Genomic DNA, 22,658 nt, shown 5'->3' with positions numbered 1-22,658 from the left:
TCAGCTACCTTGGAGTGACATTAGAACAAGGAGGATGAACACCAGACAGAGGGTAGAATTATTGCAAAATTACCAGCCCCAATAGATATATCAACCCAAAGGTCATTTTTAGGGATGACTGATTTCTCAAGACTATATAGAAAATTATGCAGAAAAACTAGTTCATTGTACAGTTATTAAGGAAAGATTGCAAATGGGAAAGGGAACTGGAACAAGATGTGTTTACTCATGTTAAAAGGGTATTTGCATAAGCTCCAGACTTGGTATATCCACTGGTAGGAGAGCCTTTTTTCTTGCAATTAGCTATTAGAAACATTGGAATGAGTACTACCCTAAGCCAAGACCTCAGTATAGATGTTTGACCTGCAGCGTATGCCTCTAAGACTGTAGTTATGCCTACATGAGACACTTTTCCTGACAAAACTGAGCTTTTATCAGGAAAAACTGTGGAGTGTCTACATGCAAAATGCACTTTGTTGACAGTTTGTCAACAAAACCCAGCACATCCACCAGCATTACCCTCTCTGGACAGTGTTCTGTCAACAGAACAGCCTTTTGTCAACAGACAGGGCTTCCAGTTGACTAGGCAGCTCTGTTGGCAGAGCTTCTGGTCCACCATTCTGTTGAGATAGGGTCGGGCTGTCTGGCTGCTCTCCATTGACACAGCAGATTGCTCTTTCAATCTGCTTTTATGTGTAGATGCAATCTGTCAACACAAGTTTTGCCAGGAAATCTCTTCTGACAGTGACTGCTGTTGACAGACGCCTCTCCTTTAGATGTAGCCTATATGCAGTAGAACGAATATTCACTCCATGGCCACATCTTGGTCACTAGTCTCATGCTATCTGACATTCTCCTAGAAGCCCATCTTTTCTTTAATATCCTTGGGGGCAGAAAGCAGTGTTCCCCATAAGCTAAGTGCTTGAGCAGCCATCCAGCAAATTCAAATGCTGCCCAGCTGATTAACAGAACACCCACTGCTGCTGTTTATATTGGTGGTGCACATCTGCTTATGCCCATGCACATGACAAAATTCATTCCACACACGGGAAAAAACTGGAGGGCACCTTTTCCCCCTTGTGCTCAAGGACCCATGTGGAGGAATCTGGCGCTTTCATGGGTTGAAACCCAAAAGACAGTAAGAACGCCGCAATTAACTATATTTGGTTTCCTTTTACATCTGAGGGTGCGGCAGGGCTGACTCAAGAGTATTTTTAACTTCGGGCTTGAGACTACCGTGACCGACCGCTAGTGCAAACAAAGGGAGAGCCACCTCTGAAGGCAGCACCAGGCAGGACTCAGCTGAGTACAGCCTTGCAGCCTCTCCCGCGCGCCACGCCTGACGTTCCAGCCCATGGCCAAGAGCCACGAGTGCGGAAATACAATAGAGCACCGCAAACGCGAAGGGAAGACATTTGAGCTCCGCTGAGCACCGTAGTTAGAGCTCCTGCTCCTCCTCTTCCTCCTCCTCCTCCTCTTTCTCCCCGCCGTTGCCAAGGCCAGCTGTCGAGATGGCGACTCCCCTCCCTTTCCGGAGTCGCTTTGTGGTGGTGGGAGGGGGGATTGCGGGAGTCACCTGCGCCGAGCGGGTAGGTACCCCCCCCCCGCGGGCGCGCGCGCGTTCCCCACTCCACGCGGAACCCCGCTCTGGGCGCACATGCGCAATACCGCGGTCCCTACCTCGTCCCCAGCAGTGTCCCCCTCCTCCGCCCCCACAGCACCGTACCCTCTGCCCCCAGTTCACTCCCCCATGCATTTCCATTCCCGCACCCCGCCCCGCGCTGCCCAGCCCGTCCCAACCTCGCACATGGCCTGTCTGAGCTGTTTATTGTTCCTCTCTGTGCCCGTGCCCACACAACTCTGCACGCTGCGCCCACCCCCCGTGCTTTGCTTATACAGCCCTGACACCTGGGTCCCAAAACGGTGTTCGCTTGCTTGCAACAATTATCAGAGAGGTAGCCGTGTTAGTCTGTATTGTCGAAAACAACAGGAAGTCCTGTGGCACCTTATAGACTAACAGATATTTTGGAGCATAAGCTTTCGTGGGCAGAGACCTGCTTTGAAAGCTTATGCTCCAAAATATCTGTTAGTCTATAAGGTGCCATAGGATTTCTTGTTTTTGCTTGCAACAATATCTCACTGTTCACTTGTGTTTATTGTATGATCCCCTGTAGACTCCATCTCCTTTTCTGCAGTATTCCTTAGCAGTTGTTTCCCATTTGTATTGTGCACTTGATCATTCTTGTCTAAATTAGTATTGTATTTTTTTCTTAATGAATTTCATCCTATTTATTGCGGAACATTTCTCCAGTTTGTCCAAATGATTTTAAATTCTAATCCTGTCCTAAAAAGCACTTACACCTGCTCCCAGCTGGGTATCACTCACAAACTTTATACGTATAATGTCTATACCATTCTGCAAATAATTGATGAATATATTGGATAGTGTGGGATCCAGGACAGATTCCTGCAGGACCCAATTTCAGGTGTCCACCTTTCCCTTAGCTTGATGGTGAACCATTTATAACTGCTCTCTTGAGTACGGTTTTCCAACCAGTTATGCGCCCATCATATTACAGGTTTTTGTACGCTGTATTTCCCTAGTTTGTTTCAGAGAACATCCTATGATCATAAAACTATTACTCACATTATTATGATATATTACATCTACAGCTTTGTCCCATTCTAGTGGGTTGGCTTGATACAGTTTGTCATTGATAAAGCCAGGGGACTGTTACTTATCTTCTCTCTGAAAACATCTTCTCATTGTGCAGCAGCAGTCAAAACAAAAAAACAAAACGAACACAAGAAGTTTATCATTGGTAAAGGGTTAGACAGTAGGACAGAAAATATACTACTGTATACATGTATGGTACACCCACATTGTGAATGTGTGCAGATCTGGTCTTCCCATCCCGAAAAGTATATATTAGAATTGGAAAAAGTTCAGAAGATTAAAAAGATTATTTGGAATATGGAACGCAGGGAGCAGCCGAAGCAGAGGTGTGTTCCTCAGGTCCTGGCATGCATGGATCTGATTATGTGGCTTTACCCTAACAAATCTGTTAGTTTTTAAGGTGCTACAGGACTCCTTGTTGTTTTTGCAGGTGCAGACTAACACAACTACCCTTCTGAAATTTGTGATTATTTTGCTTAGTCTTGCTTGTGGAGCCCTTGCAGTACCTGTGACTAAATAGAGGGGGCCAAAACCCGTGAGTTGACAGTAAGAGAAACAATAAGATTTGACCTACCATTTCATATTTTCTAAATCATTTTTAAATAATTGAAAAACCTAAATAATTTTTAAATAAAATTATTTGGCATCTAACAAATTAAAATTCCGTTTCAAATTTACATGGCCTTAGTCAGTAATAAAGGTGGTGAATTGCATGAGAATTTTACTGCACTTGAATGGGGTGAAATCTGAACATCTGGGCTCCTCATTCTAAGCTAAAGCAATTTTCCCCATATGAGCAACCAAATGTGTCTGTCTGTCTCTGATATTCTTGCCAGAGCACAGTCTTTTTTAAACAGTTTTTTTGTCATCAAATTAAAAATCAGTGGTTTCAGCTAACATATAAACTTGCTCTTACCACTTTAGTATACTTTTGTTTAAAAAACAGCTATTCAGTCACCCAAGGATTCTATTCTAGGAAGCATTTTTACAGAAACAATGATATATTTAAATTTAAGCTATATCTGTGTTTGTATTTTTCTGCTAGAGAAGTGCAGAAAGCTGCGAAGCCTCCCTGGGAAAAATAGCCAAATAGGAATTTTTAAACAGTTTATTTCAAATTTTTCACAGCTTCAGATTGAATAATCCAGGGATGAGCACGCTTTTTACATGGGGCCTCACTTTTCCCCCCTGCAACGAGCAGGACACCCCTCCCCGCACACACACACGCGCGCACACACACACGCACCTGTCTAAGATCATTCAAACTAATGGAAATTTTGGTAATGTTCATGTGAAAAAAACCCACCCTGATAGCATGTGTAAGAAAATAAGTGTGTGAAAACTTTATTAATCAGTATAAACATGTGAATACAAATAAGCCGCATCTACACTAGCAAGTTCTTTTGAAATATTTTTCAAAAGAAGGGATCTTTCAAAATATCCAGTGGAGCATATACACACACAAAGCATTCTTTTGAGAATGCAGTGCTCCTTTTGACAGCACTCTTCCACTCCTGTTTCAGGAAGAGTGCCTTATTTCAAAAGCTGCTTTCAAAAGAAAATGTGTGCAGATGCTCCACGGGCCCTTTTTTCAAAAGAGCAGTCCTCATGGCCTATTTTTTTGAACAAACAGGGACTATGTGGATGCTCTCTATCGAAAGAGTGGATCGATCTTTTGATCTGCCTTTTTGTGTGTGGATCAATCCTCCAAAAGAAGTTCTTTTGGAAGTGATCTTCTGGAAGGACTTCTTTCGAAAGATCGCCGTAGTGTAGACACATCCATACATAAAAACAGTAATGTATTTCAATATTTTTAATGAGATGGATGAGCCTGCCATCCGGAACCTAATCTTGCAGGGGCCCCTTTAAGAAATTTCACGCTTTCCAACACAGCCCTTCTTCTCACTGTGCACCCCTGCCAGTGTATCAAAAATCCATACTTAAGCAAAGATTATAATTCATTTTCTATAAAATTTTTCAAAGATACCAAATACTTATCATTCTTCCCACTGTCAAAAGTCTTTGACATAATTGTCAGTGAGTTACCACTGTCCACTAATATTGGTTCCTCCAGATATACAGGCTCTTCAGATCTCACTGTGACGTTACACCTCTCAGTTTGGCTAGTATAATGGTACAAAGGATTGTCTTCTGGGTAGGCTTTCATGCCATGATATAAATCTTACAGAAATGTCTAAATAAATTAAGCCCTAGACTTGGGAGTCAGGTTCACTTCAATTGAATCACCCAAGTCAAGTTTACCCTTCTCTAAAATGGAGATAGTGTTCGCCTATGTCTCTGGATTTTACAAGATTAAAATTATAACTTGTGTTTTTAGTGTTGGATTAACAATGAGAAGGCTCGTGGCACCTTGTAGACTAACCAATTTATTGGAGCATAAGGTTTCGTGAGCAAAGACCCACTTGTCAGATGCAACAAATGCTTAGTCTAAAGGGTGCCACCAAACTCATTTTTTTTGAGGATACAGATTAATATGGCGGCCACTCTGTTGCTGGATTGTTATTGTCTTATTTAAAGCTAAATTCCACCAACATCTATAGTCACTCATCATTCTCTTTCTTTACAAGCTGGCAACAGAATTTCCATCAGAAGACATTCTCTTAGTAACAGCTTCTCCAGTTATAAAAGCAGTAACAAACTTCAAGAAGGTAAGAGAGAGAGAGAGAAATTTTATTGTGTGTAGGTGTCTATAAAAATTACTAAAGCATTTACTCAACAGAGATAATTTAGGGTCTAACTCTGCAAATTCTTGTGTGTATTGTTTCAGTCACTTGCCCCTTCTTTCCCTGGCTTCCAGTCCCACTCTGCTTGTATCGGAGGGGTAGCCGTGTTAGTCTGTATCTGTAACAGCAATGAAGGGTCATGTGGTATTTTACAGACTAACAGAAAAGTTTTGAGCATGAGCTTTTGTGAGCACAGACTCTGATGAAGTGAGTCTGTGCTCACGAAAGCTCATGCTCAAAACTTTTCTGTTAGTCTGTAAGGTGCCACAGGACCCTTCGTTGCTGTTACACTCTACTTGTCTAACTTGTTCTAGCTCTTCCCTCAAGCTCTCAGTCTCAGTTTCTATTCCCCTGTCCTGCTCCTTGACACAGTCTCCATGCCCAGCCAATTCCAGTTTCTCCTGTGCTCTGCCAGTTCCAATCATACCAGATTCCTTCCCACTCTCTAATCTGGTTCTGGTCTTCTCTGAATTTGAATGAGACAGCTTCATTTTCCAGCCTCGCCACATGCCAAGAAGAGACTGTGCTCCCCAGCTCTGAGCAGTCTTGACAGAGAAAATCTGATTTCAGCCTGCAGACCTAGGCTAAAGCATACCAAATTGCGTTGAGGGGACAGTTTATGCAGAGTTTGGTCACGTGTAGGCGCTACAAGAGAATGGGGCAAGCTTACTTGCTGTGTGAAGAACTGTGAAAGGCTCAAACATGCTCAGTGATGATGGAATTTTCACAGTTTTTAGCTGTGAATTTCTTAACCTCTTCTGAATACCTGTACAAACTGAAATTTTTCATTCACTTTTATAACTTGGCCAAATTTGGGCATATTTTCACAGAAGCACCAAAATGCATACCCCTAACACAGAGGTCACCTTCATCCCTCCCACCTGGCAACTTTGAAGTCTCTGCTCACAGTGTAGAAGTCATAGATTTCTTCAAAGAAAAGATCACCAACATTTTTTAATGTGGACAAAACAGTGTATTTTTTCTAGCCTTCATCTCAGAAACAACTAAATTGATGTGACAAAAATTTCCCAAAAATATTAGGCTAATTCATTGGAACATTGCAGCCCAAGTGAATTAGTTTTCCAAAGTGATAAGCAACTGGAAACCGTCTTAAAATGTAAAGTATAGGACTACCTTAGTAATAGATGGGTCTATGAGCCCTACGTACAGTAATGGAAATTAGACATAGAAAAGATCTATCTGATTGCCTAGTTGACCTTCCCAGGGGAAGTATAGTATTTTGCACTATTGCATATTTTCAGGTGTAGTTTCATTTTAAATTTCTCAAGATAGAGAGAAGTGTCATTTTGAATGGCAATGTGCTGCTGACAGCCTTTCTCAGGAATATTGTTAACTGATTATGTAGCTAAATGCTTAATGTCATCAGCAGGTTTCTCAATTGGTTGAAAGAATGTGCTGTGCGTTTGGTGCTTTAAATTTACAGATTGAGAATGAACATCTGTTTTTTCAATCAGTAGGTTTAATTAAAAGCTTAATAAAAGAGGAAAGATAATTACAACAGTTTCTCTCTCTCTCTCTCTCTCTTTCATTTTGTTTTTGTTTTTAAAATATAGGTCTCCAAAACACTAGAGGAATTTGATGTTGAAGAACAGCCTACTGCTGTGTTGGAAAAACGGTATCCCAACATTAAAGTTATAGAATCTGGGGTGAAACAGTTGAAAAGTCATGAGCATGTGAGAGAACTTTGTTTTACCTGATTTTCTGTAGATCCTGAAGGTGAATGGGTTTAAAGGGATCCATTTTTTTTCAAATGAAATGTGTTTTTAAAGTAGAATGGCTAATTATTTAATTAATTTACCAAGATTTAGAACAGAACTAAAATGTCAGATGTATGCAGTGGGGTAAAAAGCAAACATAGTCATCAGAAAAATTCAGTGGTTATGAAGGTTGGATCACTCCTCTAACATATTGCATGGATCTTTAGAGTTGAAGAGCAAAGGGGTTGATTGTGAAACTAGATATGCTGGAATTGAGACTGCTGACAAATTCTTAACTCATTAATTGGGGCTCTGTGAATGCTAACTTCATTGTTGCTGGAGCAAAACTAATAGTCTTGGTATAACTAAGTGAAAAATAGTATTAACTGCATAAATTTATAATATCCACCTTTATTACTCAAGAAAACAAAATAAATAAATTCTTACACTTTGTTTTCCAGCAAAAATATACTATAGGCAGTCTCTCTAATTTTTGTTCGGTGTCTTACTTACAGAATAAAGAGTTGGAAGGCTTTGTTTTTCAACTCATTATTATTCATTTATCCACATTCAGAGTCAAGTCTGTGTTTTTGCTTTTATTTTATGTATCTGGTATACCTCTAATTGATTCACGGTATTCAGTGCGAGGTAGCATACTTACATTCTATATCTGTTGGGTTGTTTATGTGTGCTTTATTAATATGTTGTATTTTTTGTTTTGTTTTAGGGAGGTCCCCAGTTGTGGTCATTGTGATATTTTGGGGATCAGCCAGACCTGTAAGGGGTTTAATAACCCCTGCCCTGTAACATTGGGTGGCCCTAATGCTGTGCTGCTATAGCATAACTCTGCTCAAGTGGCTTCCCCAGCTGCTCGCCCCCACACACCACCACAGCACAGATCTCGTAAAACAACTGTTTATGCCCCATAGTGCCCCAGCGTAATTATGTGTGCATACATGTAAATTAATCACAGCTTTCCATTCTAAAATACAGCAGTAATTTCTGACATAATAGCACTTGGTCCAGTAAAGCAGTGTGAAAAACAGTCTGATGGACAAAACAAACTTTTCCCTCAACACCATAATAAAATACAGAGTGCCACCAAGAGGCAAACTTTATATTTTGCCTTGTATTCTTATTGAATTTACTATATGCAATTCCATTTTACTGATTTAGGAGCTCACATAGCATTGTCGTGAGCATAGTGTAAACTGCTGGATATTTAATCAGTTAGTGAGAGAGGACTTGCATAATTTTTTTTTTTTTTTTACTTTTCCAATAGCCAGTTACAGTTTTGATGCAAGCAAAATACTGTGATTTTTACATGCACCTTATAGTTGACTTATAGATGGTTTTCCTTTTTAATCTTTTATCAGAAAATATTCACTGAAGATGGCAAAGAGTATGTATATGAAAAACTCTGCCTATGCACAGGAGCAAAACCTAAGCTAATTTTTGAAGAAAACCCATATGTATTAGGAATCCGGGATACTGACAGTGCACAGGTAACATCTTTTTGTGCTTCATAAACATGTTCACATTTTGTATCCTAACCAAGCATGTGTGGTTAGTCACAATGTAATGTAAAAATGAATCTGGAATGAAATGGATAAACAAGATGCTATTCTAATAGCAGGAATAAATAACAGAAACCATTGTTATACATTTTTAGAATTAGAGAAGTAGCTCTGAAATGCCATTTTAAAAGTAAAATCTTTATTTTCAAAAAATTACTTCTGAATGGATAAAGAGGATACTCATCTGAGAACCTTCAGAATAAACAAAGTTCTGCAGCTCCCATTGGCCAGGAATCACAAACTGTAGGCAGTGGGAGCTGCAAGCGGCTGTACCTATAAATGCATGGTAAACAACCTGTCTAGTGGTCTGACAGCAGCTTACAGGTCACCTCTGCAATGGAATAGTGTCCCAAGAGATGATGAGATGATAATACAAAATACTGTCTGGTATATTTTATTTTCTGAATAGCAGCTTCTTTTCTTCATAAATATGTAATTCTGGGACTTTACTTTTTCAGAATCTCTTCCAGGCAAACGTAAGAATTTTATTATTAAAACAGTGTTATACATGCAAAACAGTCCCCTTATTGTGGTCTATTTTGACTTTTTACAAGAGACTGAGTGAAATAAAATAGGACTCAAACAAACAGAACAAGATTTCAATATTGCCTTTTAAATACATTATATAATATGGGAAGAAACGTGCTTTAGTTGGTTAGGGCAAGGGAAAGATTCCTGGGTTGTATTACAGGTTGAACTTTTCTTGTCTGGCACCCTCAGCATCTCGGTGCCAAACCAGAGAATTTGTTAGACCACGGGAGGTCATTATTGTCTAGCAGCATTACCAACACTTCCACTGCTTACTGGGCTCTTAGAAGACATTTAGAGGTAAATTATAGCTAAATAACAGCATAGAACACGGAAAGCTAGGACTGGTGGCTGTAAACAAATTTTACAGGACCACAAGAAACTTGGCCACAACCATGATAGGTGGACATCTAGGTAACTGAAATCATGCCAGACCACGGTTGTTGCTGGCTGAGAGAGTGCCAGCTACAGAGATTCAACCTGTATGAGCTCTGCCATTATTTTTAACTAAAACTGTTATCTTTCCCCTCTGCAATTTATTTAGCTATAAAAGTGGTATAACACTATGGCATCCTAACAGAGCTAGATGCCTTAGCATAATTAGATGTGTATCATGAATTATAATTATCAAAATTACACACATGCGGAGTATTAAATTATTCAATTTTATTATGTTTGAATGACCAAAACACTGTAAGCTGACTTATTTTTTTTAAATATAGGCATTTCAGAAACATTTGGCTAAAGCTAAAAGAATAGCAGTTGTGGGAAATGGTGGCATTGCACTTGAACTAGTGTAAGTAAATTTATTTTCTTAAGCTACTCAAAAATGTGTGCAAAAAGAATAGAACAACTGGGCTGTAAACCAAGGGTATATTATGCTAGGGGTTTTTAAAAAGCATCATAATAAAGTTGTAATTATTATTTCTTTGTCTTTAATATGGGCATTGATTAAAAAAGCAGTAGTTACATACAACATGTAATCAGACTTTTTATTACAGAAGATCATTGAGGCCAAGAATTCAGCAAGATTTAAAAATGGATTGGAAATTTGTATGGAGAACAAAATCCTGTGTTAAAGTAGTATAAAATAATTGAAAGGGATGATAAAGCTCATGCTTAAAGTATTTCCTTAACTATTAGAAATTAGAACAAGACCCAGGGTGGTAGCATAGAGTAGATCTCTCTGCTGTGTGGTCCTTACACCTTCCTCTGAACTCTTTTAAATACCAGGATTAGTGTTGGAATCAGGATAATGTGCTGCTGGAAGTCTCACCCCTGCTCTAAATTGAGGCTCAAGTGGTGGGGGACACTGCAGGGATCACCAATTTGAACGTCCAAAGATAGTCTTGTTTATGGCTTTTGTCTCATCAGGAAAAGATTTTCTTTAGGGATAGTAGTAGATGTAACTGGGATGTGGGGAGGAGCCTTCTCAAGGCTGTATGGCATGGGTGGGGAATCCCCAGCCTGTGGTCTGGATCCGGCCCCCAACACACTTTGATCTGGACCACTGAGGGACCAAAGTCGTTCCATTGAATCCAGCCCGTGCCGGGTGGGAGGAGGGGGTCGCCAGCCTATTCCACCACACTCAACTGCAGCGTGCACACTTCTGGTAGGCAGGATAAGGAGCCCATGTGCTTCTGCGCTCCCCTCCAGGTGGCCAGGTGGCCACAGCTTCAGAGCTCAATGCCCAGGTGGCAGCAGAGAAAGGCCGGATCCCTTTCCTGCTTCAGCGCTCGCTGCCCAGACCCAACTCAGGCAGCAGGCAGCAAGGGAAAGCCAGGAGCCCTCCCCTGCCTGGCTACAGCAGGGGCTTCAGCATCTGCTTGTTAAGGTAAGGGAAGTCCTTTGGGGAGTGGGAGGGAAGCGCTGTACTCTCCCTCCTGCTCAGACCCCACGCTTCTAGCCTATTTCTGCACCCTCCTGTTGCTCAGATCTCACAGCCCTGGTCTGCTCCTGCACCCTCCTCCCACCCATATCACCCAACCCCAAGACTGCTCCTGTACCTTTCCCACCCACCTGGACACCCCATGTCCCGACACCCCAAAGCCTCATCCCACTTCCCAGCACTCCCCTCCTACACACAGAACCCCTCATTTTTTCACCCCACCCAAGACTGTAGGGGTGCGCACAAAATAAGGGTGCGCACTCCTATAAGCAGAGAGTTTTTCTGATTCTCATTTGGGACACACATCAGTGAAGGGTATGCCCCCCAACTGATTTTCCTGTGGGTCAGTGTCCCCCTACCCCAAAAAGGTTCCCCACCCCTGCTGTAGGGTTTTGGACCCATTAGTGCCTAGATCTTGGCATCCAAATATGGGGAGACAAGATGTGGTGATAATCCAAATAACTTGTGAGTCAAAAGGGGGATGTAAATTGTCATATTATCTGCCTTGGTTCTATCTTAAATTCCCAGGAGGGAATGGAGTAGATCAGATGCAGTCTCTCGAGCATGACTGGAGCTGGCAGGACTGGTTTAGGAAATTTTGTAATCCCTGTTTCTTGGATCTTGGAAACTGGCATGTGGTACAAATGCACAACGCTTTCCTCTGTATGTATAGATTGGCCTCATGAAAAGGAGGACAGTGTAATCTCTATAACCAATACTAAATGTAAATAGGATGTATACAATTTCTTCTATCACCAGGGAGGCATTACATTCATTTCAAGGTTTAGAAATGAAAGCTCCTACCTTCCTTTAATCTAATCCACTCATGAACAAAGATTTCCTCTGTGAAAACCCATAACTGTATCCATTGTTGAAATGTGATTTCTAGGTATGAAATTGAAGGATGTGAAGTGATTTGGGCCATTAAAGATAAAGCTATTGGGAATACTTTTTTTGATGCTGGAGCAGCTGAATTCCTTATTCCAAAGCTAACTGCTGAGAAATCAGAGACTGAAATCACATGTAAAAGAACTAAATATACAACAGAAGGTATTGTGCAAACAGTAAATTACACTCTTTGCTTTAATATGTTAACATATTGGTTGGCACTTGAATTTACACCAACATCCAAAATCATATGTAAACCTTAGATGAGCCAAATTAATAATGTTCAGAAAAGCTTTACTGTTCAAAATAGTATGCCCTCCAAAAATATAAACAAATGTTAAAAAGATCTTAATTATCAGTCTGCAGAAATAAACTGTTAATTTCCATATATGAGATTATTTGTAATATAGTTTCCTAAAGATTATTTAATTTATAATGCATGTATTTCTATGGCTGTTTCTACACATGCCACTTGTTCCAAAAGCAGGATGCTCATCAACAGCCTGGAAAATGCTAATGAGGTGTGGATGTAATTTTCCAGTGCCTCATTAGTATGCAGTCACATGATTCAGAGTCTGGAAGAGGTTCTTCCGGTCTCCAAAATAGCCGTATAGAAGCACAGACCCCAGGGATCTCCTTCCTTCTGGAAGCCTCATCTTCTTGTTCATTAGCTTGCCTCTTTCGGAACAAGTGGCATGTGTAGAAACAGCCTATCTGTATTTGATAATGTTGAATATAATTGCCCAAGAGCTGCGGCAAATAATATTGGTAGTTGAAAGTACTCTACTCTGAATTAATACCACTGCAGAATGTTAGGAGATGCTACTGCTCAGTACAGTTTCTTTTGGATATGACACAAAGCTAATTTTCTAGCTGTTTGTGGTTATTAATATTTCATGACACTAGATGCTTTTTAAAATTCCCCATCTGCATTAATTTAGATGTTAATATTTTTTGCTTAACCTATTCTCATGCCCCAGATTTCAAATGCTTTATCTCGTTAAATGTATTTCTATAATATATATGTTGAGTCTTGTATTCTCCGCGTCCTTGACTTCAGGAAGTGAGAAGGAAGAAGGAAGTGTGGCAGCAGCTAGCAAAATTGGCAGCGCCTTAGGCCCTGATTGGCACGAAGGCCTACATCTTAAAGGGGCTAAAGAGGTAAGGCTCACACCCTAACTACATTTGTTTAAATGCTTGTTTAAGTATGCAGTATTGCACTAAAAGTACAATGCAAAACATTGTTGCCAGGAAGAAACCAGCATGCAAATGAACTAATTCTACTAGACCAAATTTACATTTGGAAATCCAGTAAATACAATTAGGCCGTGTCTACACTAGCCCAAGACTTCGAAATGGCCATGTTATCTGCTGTCATTGCCTATCTGCTGTTAGGAATAAGGGGATTTCAAAGTTGCCAGGGTCCTTTTGAAAAGGCGCCCCATCTTCATGAGCAGTGTGGTGGTGAGCCGCATCAATTTCAAAGTGCTGGGGCTGCCGGCATTCTAATGAGGCGCTGAGTATATCAGCGCTTCATTAGTAAACTTCGAAATGGCCATTTGCATGGCCATTTCCAAGTTTTGGGCTAGTGTAGACGTAGCCTTAGAGTTACTACTGACTTTTACTGGGAGAGAATTGGATCTGTTGCCATACTTTTGCTCCTTCATCTTCAGACACATCTTCAGTTTCTAATTTCTGTGGGATTTCGCCTAATTGTAGTTTTAAGAAAGAGCAAAAATAGCTCTCTAACTTCAGATTCTTCAAATTAAGTTTAATCACAGAGAGAGAAGATAATGAAACTTACCCAATGGTACAGCAGTCATTTATCATTACAGATATAGATATTTCATTAAAAATGAAACACAACATGAATAAATTTTAAAATCCCTGGAAGTACTGGTGAGGACCTTTTCAAAAATCAACTGAATAGGCATTTCTGTGTTTTCTTTACATTTTCACTTTTTGAACTTCTCTGTCATTCTGAAGAATGTTTTTGAATAGAACCTCTATTGGAAAGATTTTTATATGAAAAATATTAGCCTTAAATTTCAATTTTGAATTGTATTTTTAACTATGCTGAAAGGGTGTGTCTATACTTGCATTCCTCTTTCAAAAGAGGTATGCAAATGAGGTGTAACTTTGCGTATTCATCACCTCATTTGCATATTCTAATTTCAAAAGAGCTTCTTTCGAAAGAAGAAAGCTAGTGTAGACGCTGCTCTTTCGAAAGTAAACCCATCTTCGAAAGAATCCTTCTACACTGGCTTTCTTCTTTTGCCAAATATGTAAATTTACATCTAATTTGCTTTTTTGATTTACCTCCTTTGCATACGTCTTTCAAAAGAGGAATGCAAGTGTAGACATACCCAAAAGGAATGGGCATGTCAAAGTTGTTGCTTTCTCTCTCAAAATAATCATAATCATAGAATTGTAGCATTGGAAGAGACTTTGAGAGCTCTTCTAATCCAGAAACCTGCATTCAAGACATGTTGAGCATATATTTAGCACATTAAGATTGTTTTGGTTAAAATTCCGTGACAGTGAAAGTGACAAGAAAATAGATAAATGCTCCTTCTGAAGGGAAGTAACAAAAGGGATTCAAATAAAGCATCAAAGTTCAACATTTGGGATTTTTTTGTAATATTAACATTCAGTTCTTGGAAGTTTATAAGCATGTATGATAGTGTTGGTATTGCTTATAGTCATATATATTATAACTATCAATTTTCTTACTTAGTTTTCTCACAAAGTTCACATTGAAACATTGTGTGAAATAAAGAAAATATACCTTCAGCAAGAATTCAAGCAACTGCAGAAGACCTCTTTGTCTTTTCCTGAAGATAATTCAGATAAGCAGAATGCACACCCAGATGAAGGTAAGTATTTGAAACACTCTTGGTGATGCAAGCATAGCAGAAGTACAATATATTTATATATTTTTGTTTTGAAGCAAATAAGATAAATGGGGGCAGATAATCTGTTCCTGAAGATTAGCATAGCTCCATTAAATTAGTGAGACTTTGAAAACTTATACCAGCTGAGGATCTGACCTGTGGTTTCCAAAAAGCAAATAGATATCAGACTTAAACCCAGTAGAATTAACAGGACACTCTGACTGTTATGGGCCGTGTCTACACTAGCCCCAGACTTCGAAATGGCCACGCAAATGGCCATTTTGAAGTTTACTAATGAAGCGCTGAAATGCATATTCAGCGCTTCATTAGCATGCGGACAGCCGCGGCACTTCGAAATTGACGCGCCTCATCCCGATGGAGCTCCTGCTCATCTGCTCATAGGAATAAGGGGACTTTGAAGTAGGCGGGGTCCTTTCGAAAAGGAGCCCCGTCGGGACGAGCCGCGCGGCGCCGAGGCCACCTGCATGCTAATGAAGCACTGAATATGCATTTCAGCGCTTCATTAGTAAACTTTGAAATGGCCATTTGAGTGGCCATTTCGAAGTTTGGGGCTAGTGTAGACGTAGCCACGGTGACATTTAGATAAAGGCATATCCTTATTATCATAGTAAATACAGGAAAATAGTCTTTCATTATCCTTATTTGAATGTGTTCTCATCCGAACTATGGAAGAATCTCTTAAAGGAAATGGTGGCTGTCCCATCTTTCGTTCAGTCAAATTAGACTGGATAAAGCCTTAGAGAACATGTTAAGGGACAATCCTGAGATGGTTAGAGAATTGACTACGATCACCTTCTAGTTCCAGGGTTAACTTTTGATCCTGCATAGATTCCTATTAAAATTTTACAAGAACATATACAAAATCAAACGAAAGTCCAGCTAGCCCAGCATCCTTTCATTGACAGTGGTTAGATGTTTCACAGGGAATGAAGAGAAGAGAACAATAACATCTGGCATTTTGCCCTCTCAGCCAATTTTGAGAGATTGCATTGTAGCTCTTCACAGTCAGCTTTGGACTTAGCTATCTTGAGTAATTTTGTAACATCAGCAAACTTTGCTTCCACATTGTTCACTCTATTTTCTATCTCATTTTTGGATATGTTGAACAACACAGGTTTCAGAACAGATCCTTGTAGCACCTTGCTTTGTAGTGTGAAAACTGATTCTTCCTGCCCTTCGTTTCCTAGCTTTCAATCAGTTACTTATCCACGAGAGCACCTTCCTTCATACCCCATGTGCTTAACAGGCTTTGGTTTCAGACCTGGTCAAAGGCTTTCTGAAGGTACAAGTACACTGTATAATGGGATTACCCTCATCCACATTTCTGGATACGCTCAAAAAATTCAAGTAGATTGATGAGGCATGATTTCCTTTTACAAAAGCCACATTGGCTCTTCCTCAGCATATCTTGTTCATGCGTCTGTTAATTCTGTTCTTTGCTATAGTTTCAAACATTATTTGTCTGGCATTCTATTTATTATCCTCCACGTATCTGGTACAGAAGCTGATTTAAGAAATACATGAAAGCGAGTAGTTCTGGAATTTCATGGTTGAGTCCTTCAGAATAACATCTAGTTTTGACTTATTACTGATTAATTTATCAGTTTGTTCAAAAATTTCCTCTGCTGAAGCTCACTCTGGGACAGTTCCTCAGATTTGTCACATAAGAAGAATGGCTCAGCTATGGGACGCTAGCTCATATTCTCTGCAGCGGAGACCAATACAAAGAATTAATTTAACTTTTTCGTAATTGCCTTGCCGTCCTTGTCTAGTGGTATGGCTAGTTATCAGGAGCAGGAAGACTGCCAACTATATATTTTTTTAAAATTGCTGTTGTTTTTATGCTCTTTTGTAATTGTTCTTTGAATTCTTTTTTTGCCTGCCCCATTGTACTTTTGCTGTTTATTTGCCAGAGTTCATGCACCTTTTTGTTTTCCTTTGTAGGACCTGACTTTAATTTTTAAAGGATGCCTTTTTGCCTCGGTTTTACTCCTGTTTAGCCAGGGTAGCATTTTCTTTTGGTCCTCTTACTGCTTTTTTTTTTTTTTTTTTTTGGGGGGGGGGGGGGCAGATGTATGTTTATAATAAGCCTATATTATCGTCTTTTTTAAAATAATTTCCTTGAAGCTTGCAGGTCTTTTGCTGCTGTGATCAGTCCTTGTAATTTCTACTTAATTAACTTCTTTGGGTTTGGGCAGTTCCCTTTTGTGCAGTTAAATGCTATTGTGGTGGATTTCTTTTGTATTTTCCCCATAGAAATATGTTAAATTTAATTATATTATGGTTGTTGTTAGCAGTGGTTCAGCTGTATTCACCTTTGGACCAGATCCTGTGCTCCACTTAGAACTGAGTCAGCTGCTATCTCTGTACCCCATCCTGAGGTGACATGTTGCCAGTCAATCTTTAAAGATATGAAATTGTGTATTGTTGGATTTCCTATTTTTGTAGCCCCTCTAATCTCCCTGAGCATTTCAAAATGACTGTTATATTTTTTAGTGCTCAATAGTTCTAAACTCTTATTGTTCAATTTTGGACTTTCTATCCATAGAGATTCTGGAGTAAGTTTGGGTAATTTAAAATTTTACTGTATTTGACTCAATTCTTTCTTTCACATTTAGTGCCCCTCCTGCATCAGCACTATCTACTCTGTCATTCTAGCATACTATTTTGTATCATGGTACAGTATTGCCATGTCCCATTGGTTACCATTTTTCCTCCAAGGTTTTGTGATGCCTTTTATGTCAGTATCCTCATTTAAAATAAGGCAGTTAAGTTCACCTATCTTAGTATTTAGACATCCAGCCTGAACCTAGTCCAATGTGGCACCAGATGAATTTGTATACATGCATTTACAAACTTTTAAGTATTTACTTATCTACCTTCATATGATGTAGGTAAATTATAATTTTTTTTTCCATTTTCCTGTTTCTCTTCAGTTCATACCTACACTTATCAACTTTAGTCCTTGCCTTTCCACTAGTATTGAGAGTATTCCCTTTACACAATATGTTCCTGCACACTTGGTGATCTCTTAAAATGTAATAATCTTAAAATGTTCAGTGCATTAATTCAGTAAAGCATTTTCTGTGCATTGCAGGTGTAGATTTATTAATAATATTTAATATTTACATACAATTTATATCTTCCTAACACTTTACAAATATAATCCAATCCGCAGAATATTCCAGTTAAGTGTGCACAGTGTTGAGTAGTAGGTTAATTAAGGCAGGATAACTCCAACAAGGAGTTAATGTCAGAATGAGGATTTGATCTTTAGTGCCCTTCTAGGTCTCCTAGGATTAAAATAAGAAAAGCAGTTGCTTGTGAGAATTATTTTTGACTCAGATAATAAGGTAGGTTGTACACAAGTAGCTCTTGTTGTGTGTGTATTTCGTGTCTTACTAAAATAATAACTTGCGTTGGTTGTGTTTTCAAATTAGAATTTACACTTTTTCAGAGATGTGGCCTGTATACATGGAATTAACCAATGGGAAGATATATGGCTGTGATTTCATTGTCAGTGCAACTGGAGTTGTGCCAAATGTTAAGCCATTTCTTGATGGTAATAACGTAAGGATTATTTATTAAATATAACTATTGACTTTCCTTTTTTATATTAAAGTTTGTGGTAGCTATTTTATGTTACATTTCCTAAGATAAAATGTTGAAAGGTTAGGATTTTGCATGTTGTAAACAGATTTAAAATGAGGTAGATGCTATGAAATTGAGTACATAGTAAAAAAAAAATCATTTCATTAGAGTTATGGGCTCTAACAATTGGACAAAATCATGTTTAACATTCATGTTTGAATGGTAAAATTGAGTATTGTGGAGAAATTAAAATTCTCTCTCTGATATAATATGGAGAAGTGTTTTATTAGCTCAATAGAAGATGCTTGACTAGGCCCTACATAGGCAGTTAGAAAAGCTGCTTTGATGTGATGTTGCTCCAGAAACCTGCTTTTTTAATAAGTTTTCTATTTTAGCAAGACTGTTTTAACTATACTAGCTGCTTTGTGGTAAGGGTTTCTGGTCCCAACAATTGTAAGTAGCATTATTAGAAGCAGGAGTAAACATCACTGATTTGGCTAATGACTCGAGCCTGCATTGCCCAGTGTCAGCCAGGGAACTGTCCTATTGGATAAGGGTCGTCGGTACGGTTTTAAAACTGCACGTGCTTTGGTTGCAGAAAATTGATAAAATGCAGCAGAGCCAGGGCATGAAGGATAGCTTTAAGACACACAGTATGTAAATGAGATGGGTACTTAACCAGGATAAATTTAAACCTCCAGAAGCTTTCCAATTAAATGACTTTTGCTAGGGTTGTTTCTTCTTCAGCACTGATCCATAAAAATATGTAGTTTGATCTAGGTGAAGATGGTGGCCTGAAAGTGGATAAACACATGTGCTCTTCAATAGCAGATATCTATGCAGCAGGTGATATCTGCACTGCATCGTGGGAACCTAGTCCAGTGTGGCAGCAGGTGAATAAAATTATGTGCATTCTAATCCAAACATTAAACGGCACAGTGTATTTGTAGATATGATTGTAATTAAGTTTATTCCAGCAGTAAGTCTCAGTAGAAGTGCAGTGATTCTACCTGATATTGATGTACCTATAGTTTGTTTACAAAGACCAAAGATCCTTGTCTCTGGATGGGTGAGGCTATTGAGTATATAAGACATGTGAACTGATACGTTTGTTACACATAGCATGTCTATTAATCTTGTATTTTTTAGATGAGGCTCTGGACGCAAGCTAGGCAGATGGGATGGTATGCAGCAAAGTGCATGGTAGCAGATTCTTTAGGAGAATCTATTGACATGGACTTCAGTTTTGAACTCTTTGCTCATGTTACAAAATTTTTCAATTATAAGGTAAGTAAATTGTTCTAAAAGTTTAAAAGCGCTGATTAGTTGGTATTAGCATCTGTTGATTTAATCAAACCAACCCTTATACCACTTCAACAAATGATTTCTCTGTTATCTAATACAGGTTGAACCTGTCTAGTCTAGCACCCTCAGGACCTGACTGGTACTGAATGAGAGAATTTGCCAGAACACGGGAGGTCAATATTGTCTAGGAGCATTATTAACATTTCTACTGCTTACTGGGCTCTTAGAAGACATTGGGTGGATCTACACTTGCATTCCTCTTTTGAAAGAGACATGCAAATGAGGGAAATTGAAAACGCAAATGAGGTGCACATTTACATATCTGGCACCTCATTTGTATATTCCTCATTCAAAAGAGCTTCTGTCGAAAGAAGAAAAGCAGTGGTGACACTGCTCTTTCGAAAGTAAACCCCACCTTCGAAAAAACCCTTCTTCCCATAAAAAAAGCTCTTTTGAAAGATGAATATGCAAATAAGGTGTCAGATATGTAAATCGGTGCCTCATTTGCATTTTCAATTTCCCTCATTTGCATGTCTCTTTCAAAAGAGGAATGCAAAGTGTAGATGCACCCATTTGGGGTAAATTACAAATAAATATCACCACAGAACACTGAGACCAAGGACTGGTGGTTGTAGTGTAAACAAACTTTATGGGACCATGGGAAACTTGGCCATACCCCTAGTAAGTGGTCATCCCGCAAATCAGAATCATGCTGGATTATGGATGTTGCCAGATGAGTGTGCTGGACTAGAGAGGTCCAACCTGTGTTGACAAAAGACCCTGTTGGTGTACTGAATATAATATTCTGTTAGTGTTTCATTCATTGTCTCTTTGTTGATACTAACCTTGAAGGCTCAACACTGGAACTAAATAGAGCACCTACGAACACAGGACAATTTCTGTCAATGATTTTATCCTCCATTTTTGCTCATATATCCCTGCCTATAGCCTTATGATGCATTCTATGTTTATATTCAGTGCAAACTCAACATGGTGGCTGGTTCATTAAATGCTCTGTATCTCAATGGATGATTACATCTAACTCCAACTCTTGAAATGAGTCATATTCCAATGACTAGTTTTTAAAGTAGATTGTAAGTATAGCCTCTGTGTTAAAATTATAATCTTTGTGTTATGGAAAAATATCCACTGATCACCAAACTTGTTTAATCTGTGATCTAAAAGATGCAAATTCAGTTTTCCACGGGTGATTAAATATAACTTATTTGGCCATTTTGTTCATCCATTTTGTAATGTTGGTGAAATCATTCTACTATCATATAAACACAGTGCAGTTCCCACTGTGTTCACATCTCAAAGTGCTTTTTAAAGGTAAGTAATGCATTGCTCCTATGGATGAGGAAATTAAATCACATGGGGGATAGCAGACTGCCTCAAACTGATAGTGATATGGTGGCAGATTAAAGAATAGAACCCAGGTCTTTTGATGCCAAGTCCTCTGCTTTAGATCATGCTGCCTCTAAGCCATTGAGAATTTATGGACACATCTGAAAGCAGAATTTCCTGTTAACATCAACCCTTTAGAATTTGACGGCATTTGTATAAAAGAGAAGATTCTGACTCATTGTATTCATCTTATAACGTCTTAATTTTTTCCCATCTCTAGGTGGTTCTTTTGGGAAAGTACAATGCTCAGGGCTTGGATTTAGACCATGAACTAATGTTGAGATGTACCAAAGGGCAAGAATACATCAAAGTGGTGATGCAGAATGGAAGAATGATGGGAGCTGTATTAATCGGTGAAACAGACTTAGAAGAAACCTTTGAAAACTTGATTTTAAATCAGATGGATCTTTCTGCATATGGAGAAGAGCTCTTAAATCCAGATGTTGACATAGAGGATTATTTTGATTGAAACAAAAACATTGCTGTCCATGAGCAAAATGTGTACAACTCTGCTATAAATCAGATTGGGAATTATAGTTCTTTTTTAAAAACATGAGTTTTTCACATTTTGGTAATACAGCACTTGAAAAACTTGAAGGGTGGTGATCAGATTGGAATTATATGTTGTTTTACGCCTACTTTTAATTCCTTGTCATTCTTAAATTAGCAAATCCAGAGTGTCGTGAGTACTGCGCTGGCTTCTAGAAGTTCCAGATAGCAGCTTTGAGTGGAATAGAGCACAAGGCCACTTAAAGAGTGGGTAGCACCCACACTGCATATTCGGTACCACCTGTAGGAAAACTGGTAGTAAGAGGCTCCCCTGTGAGAACTTCACTCTTGGCAACTGCCACATCATGTCAGTTCAGGCATCATACAGCTTTTTCTCAACCCATTCTCAAAAGGGGAAGTCCAGGACATGGACTAAGATTTTTGGGGCCCTTTGTTCCCAAATGTGTGTGCAGGTTCTCCCTAGGTACTTGATTCTGTCATTTAAGGAGAACGCTATTAAAGAGGACCTTTTTTTGGTAAGACTTTATTTTCCCTCAAGGCTTATTTGCACTGTCCCACATCATTGTTTCCAGGGAGGAGTTAGTGGCAGCATTAAAGCCTAAAACATGTATTATGATAATTATAAATGGAATATTTAACTGTGAATTGCAAAATAATTGTCATTTTTGTTTGTGCCACTAAAATAAATTTACTACATCGTTCTAGCACATAGTGTGTTTGAAGTTCTCCAAAGAGGCATGTTTTAGATGGTGATGGAAAGATGTAAAGCAACTCAACTCTTAAGAACTTTCTGCAGCTTGTTCAGTATCTGTTACCCTTGAAATTAAGTGTTCAAAAGGAGTCAAGAACTTAAAAGCAATTCTAAATATCTTGTATGTATTCTACAGTACAAGCTGCAGCAATGACATCA

The 22,658-nt window shown here is 39.0% G+C and overlaps 1 protein-coding gene across 2 annotated transcripts; it reads left to right on the top strand.

The window, feature by feature from the left end:
- The first annotated feature begins 1,491 nt into the window (after window positions 1–1,491).
- PYROXD1 (pyridine nucleotide-disulphide oxidoreductase domain 1) lies at window positions 1,492–21,800 on the top strand. Of its 2 annotated transcripts, XM_075004895.1 has the most exons (12): window positions 1,492–1,589; window positions 5,266–5,346; window positions 6,996–7,115; window positions 8,516–8,644; window positions 9,967–10,040; window positions 12,022–12,182; window positions 13,081–13,181; window positions 14,758–14,896; window positions 18,393–18,505; window positions 19,297–19,419; window positions 19,676–19,813; window positions 21,459–21,800. In XM_075004895.1, the coding sequence occupies exons 1-12, from the start codon at window positions 1,512–1,514 to the stop codon at window positions 21,705–21,707; spliced, it is 1,506 nt and encodes a 501-aa protein (XP_074860996.1). In that variant the 5' UTR covers window positions 1,492–1,511; the 3' UTR covers window positions 21,708–21,800. The 2 variants fall into 2 exon arrangements, with proteins under 2 accessions (XP_074860996.1, XP_074861004.1); XM_075004903.1 differs by lacking the exon at window positions 5,266–5,346 and having other exon boundaries at window positions 1,507–1,589.
- Window positions 21,801–22,658: the final 858 nt, after the last annotated feature.

This window comes from Carettochelys insculpta, chromosome 1 (genome assembly GCF_033958435.1).
Source record: "Carettochelys insculpta isolate YL-2023 chromosome 1, ASM3395843v1, whole genome shotgun sequence".
In the NCBI taxonomy this organism is placed as follows: domain Eukaryota; kingdom Metazoa; phylum Chordata; order Testudines; family Carettochelyidae; genus Carettochelys; species Carettochelys insculpta.
This window is presented reverse-complemented; position numbering and strand designations above follow the sequence as displayed.

What these genes read in the sequence shown, in the direction of transcription:
- PYROXD1 (XM_075004895.1), top strand. Translation starts at nt 1,512, where the DNA reads ATGGCGACTCCCCTCCCTTTCCGGAGTCGCTTTGTGGTGGTGGGAGGG. An exon ending in GAGTCACCTGCGCCGAGCGG is followed by an intron (nt 1,590 to 5,265) that starts GTAGGTACCCCC and finishes TTTCTTTACAAG; the next exon opens with CTGGCAACAGAATTTCCATC. An exon ending in ATCTTAAAGGGGCTAAAGAG is followed by an intron (nt 13,182 to 14,757) that starts GTAAGGCTCACA and finishes TTTCTTACTTAG; the next exon opens with TTTTCTCACAAAGTTCACAT.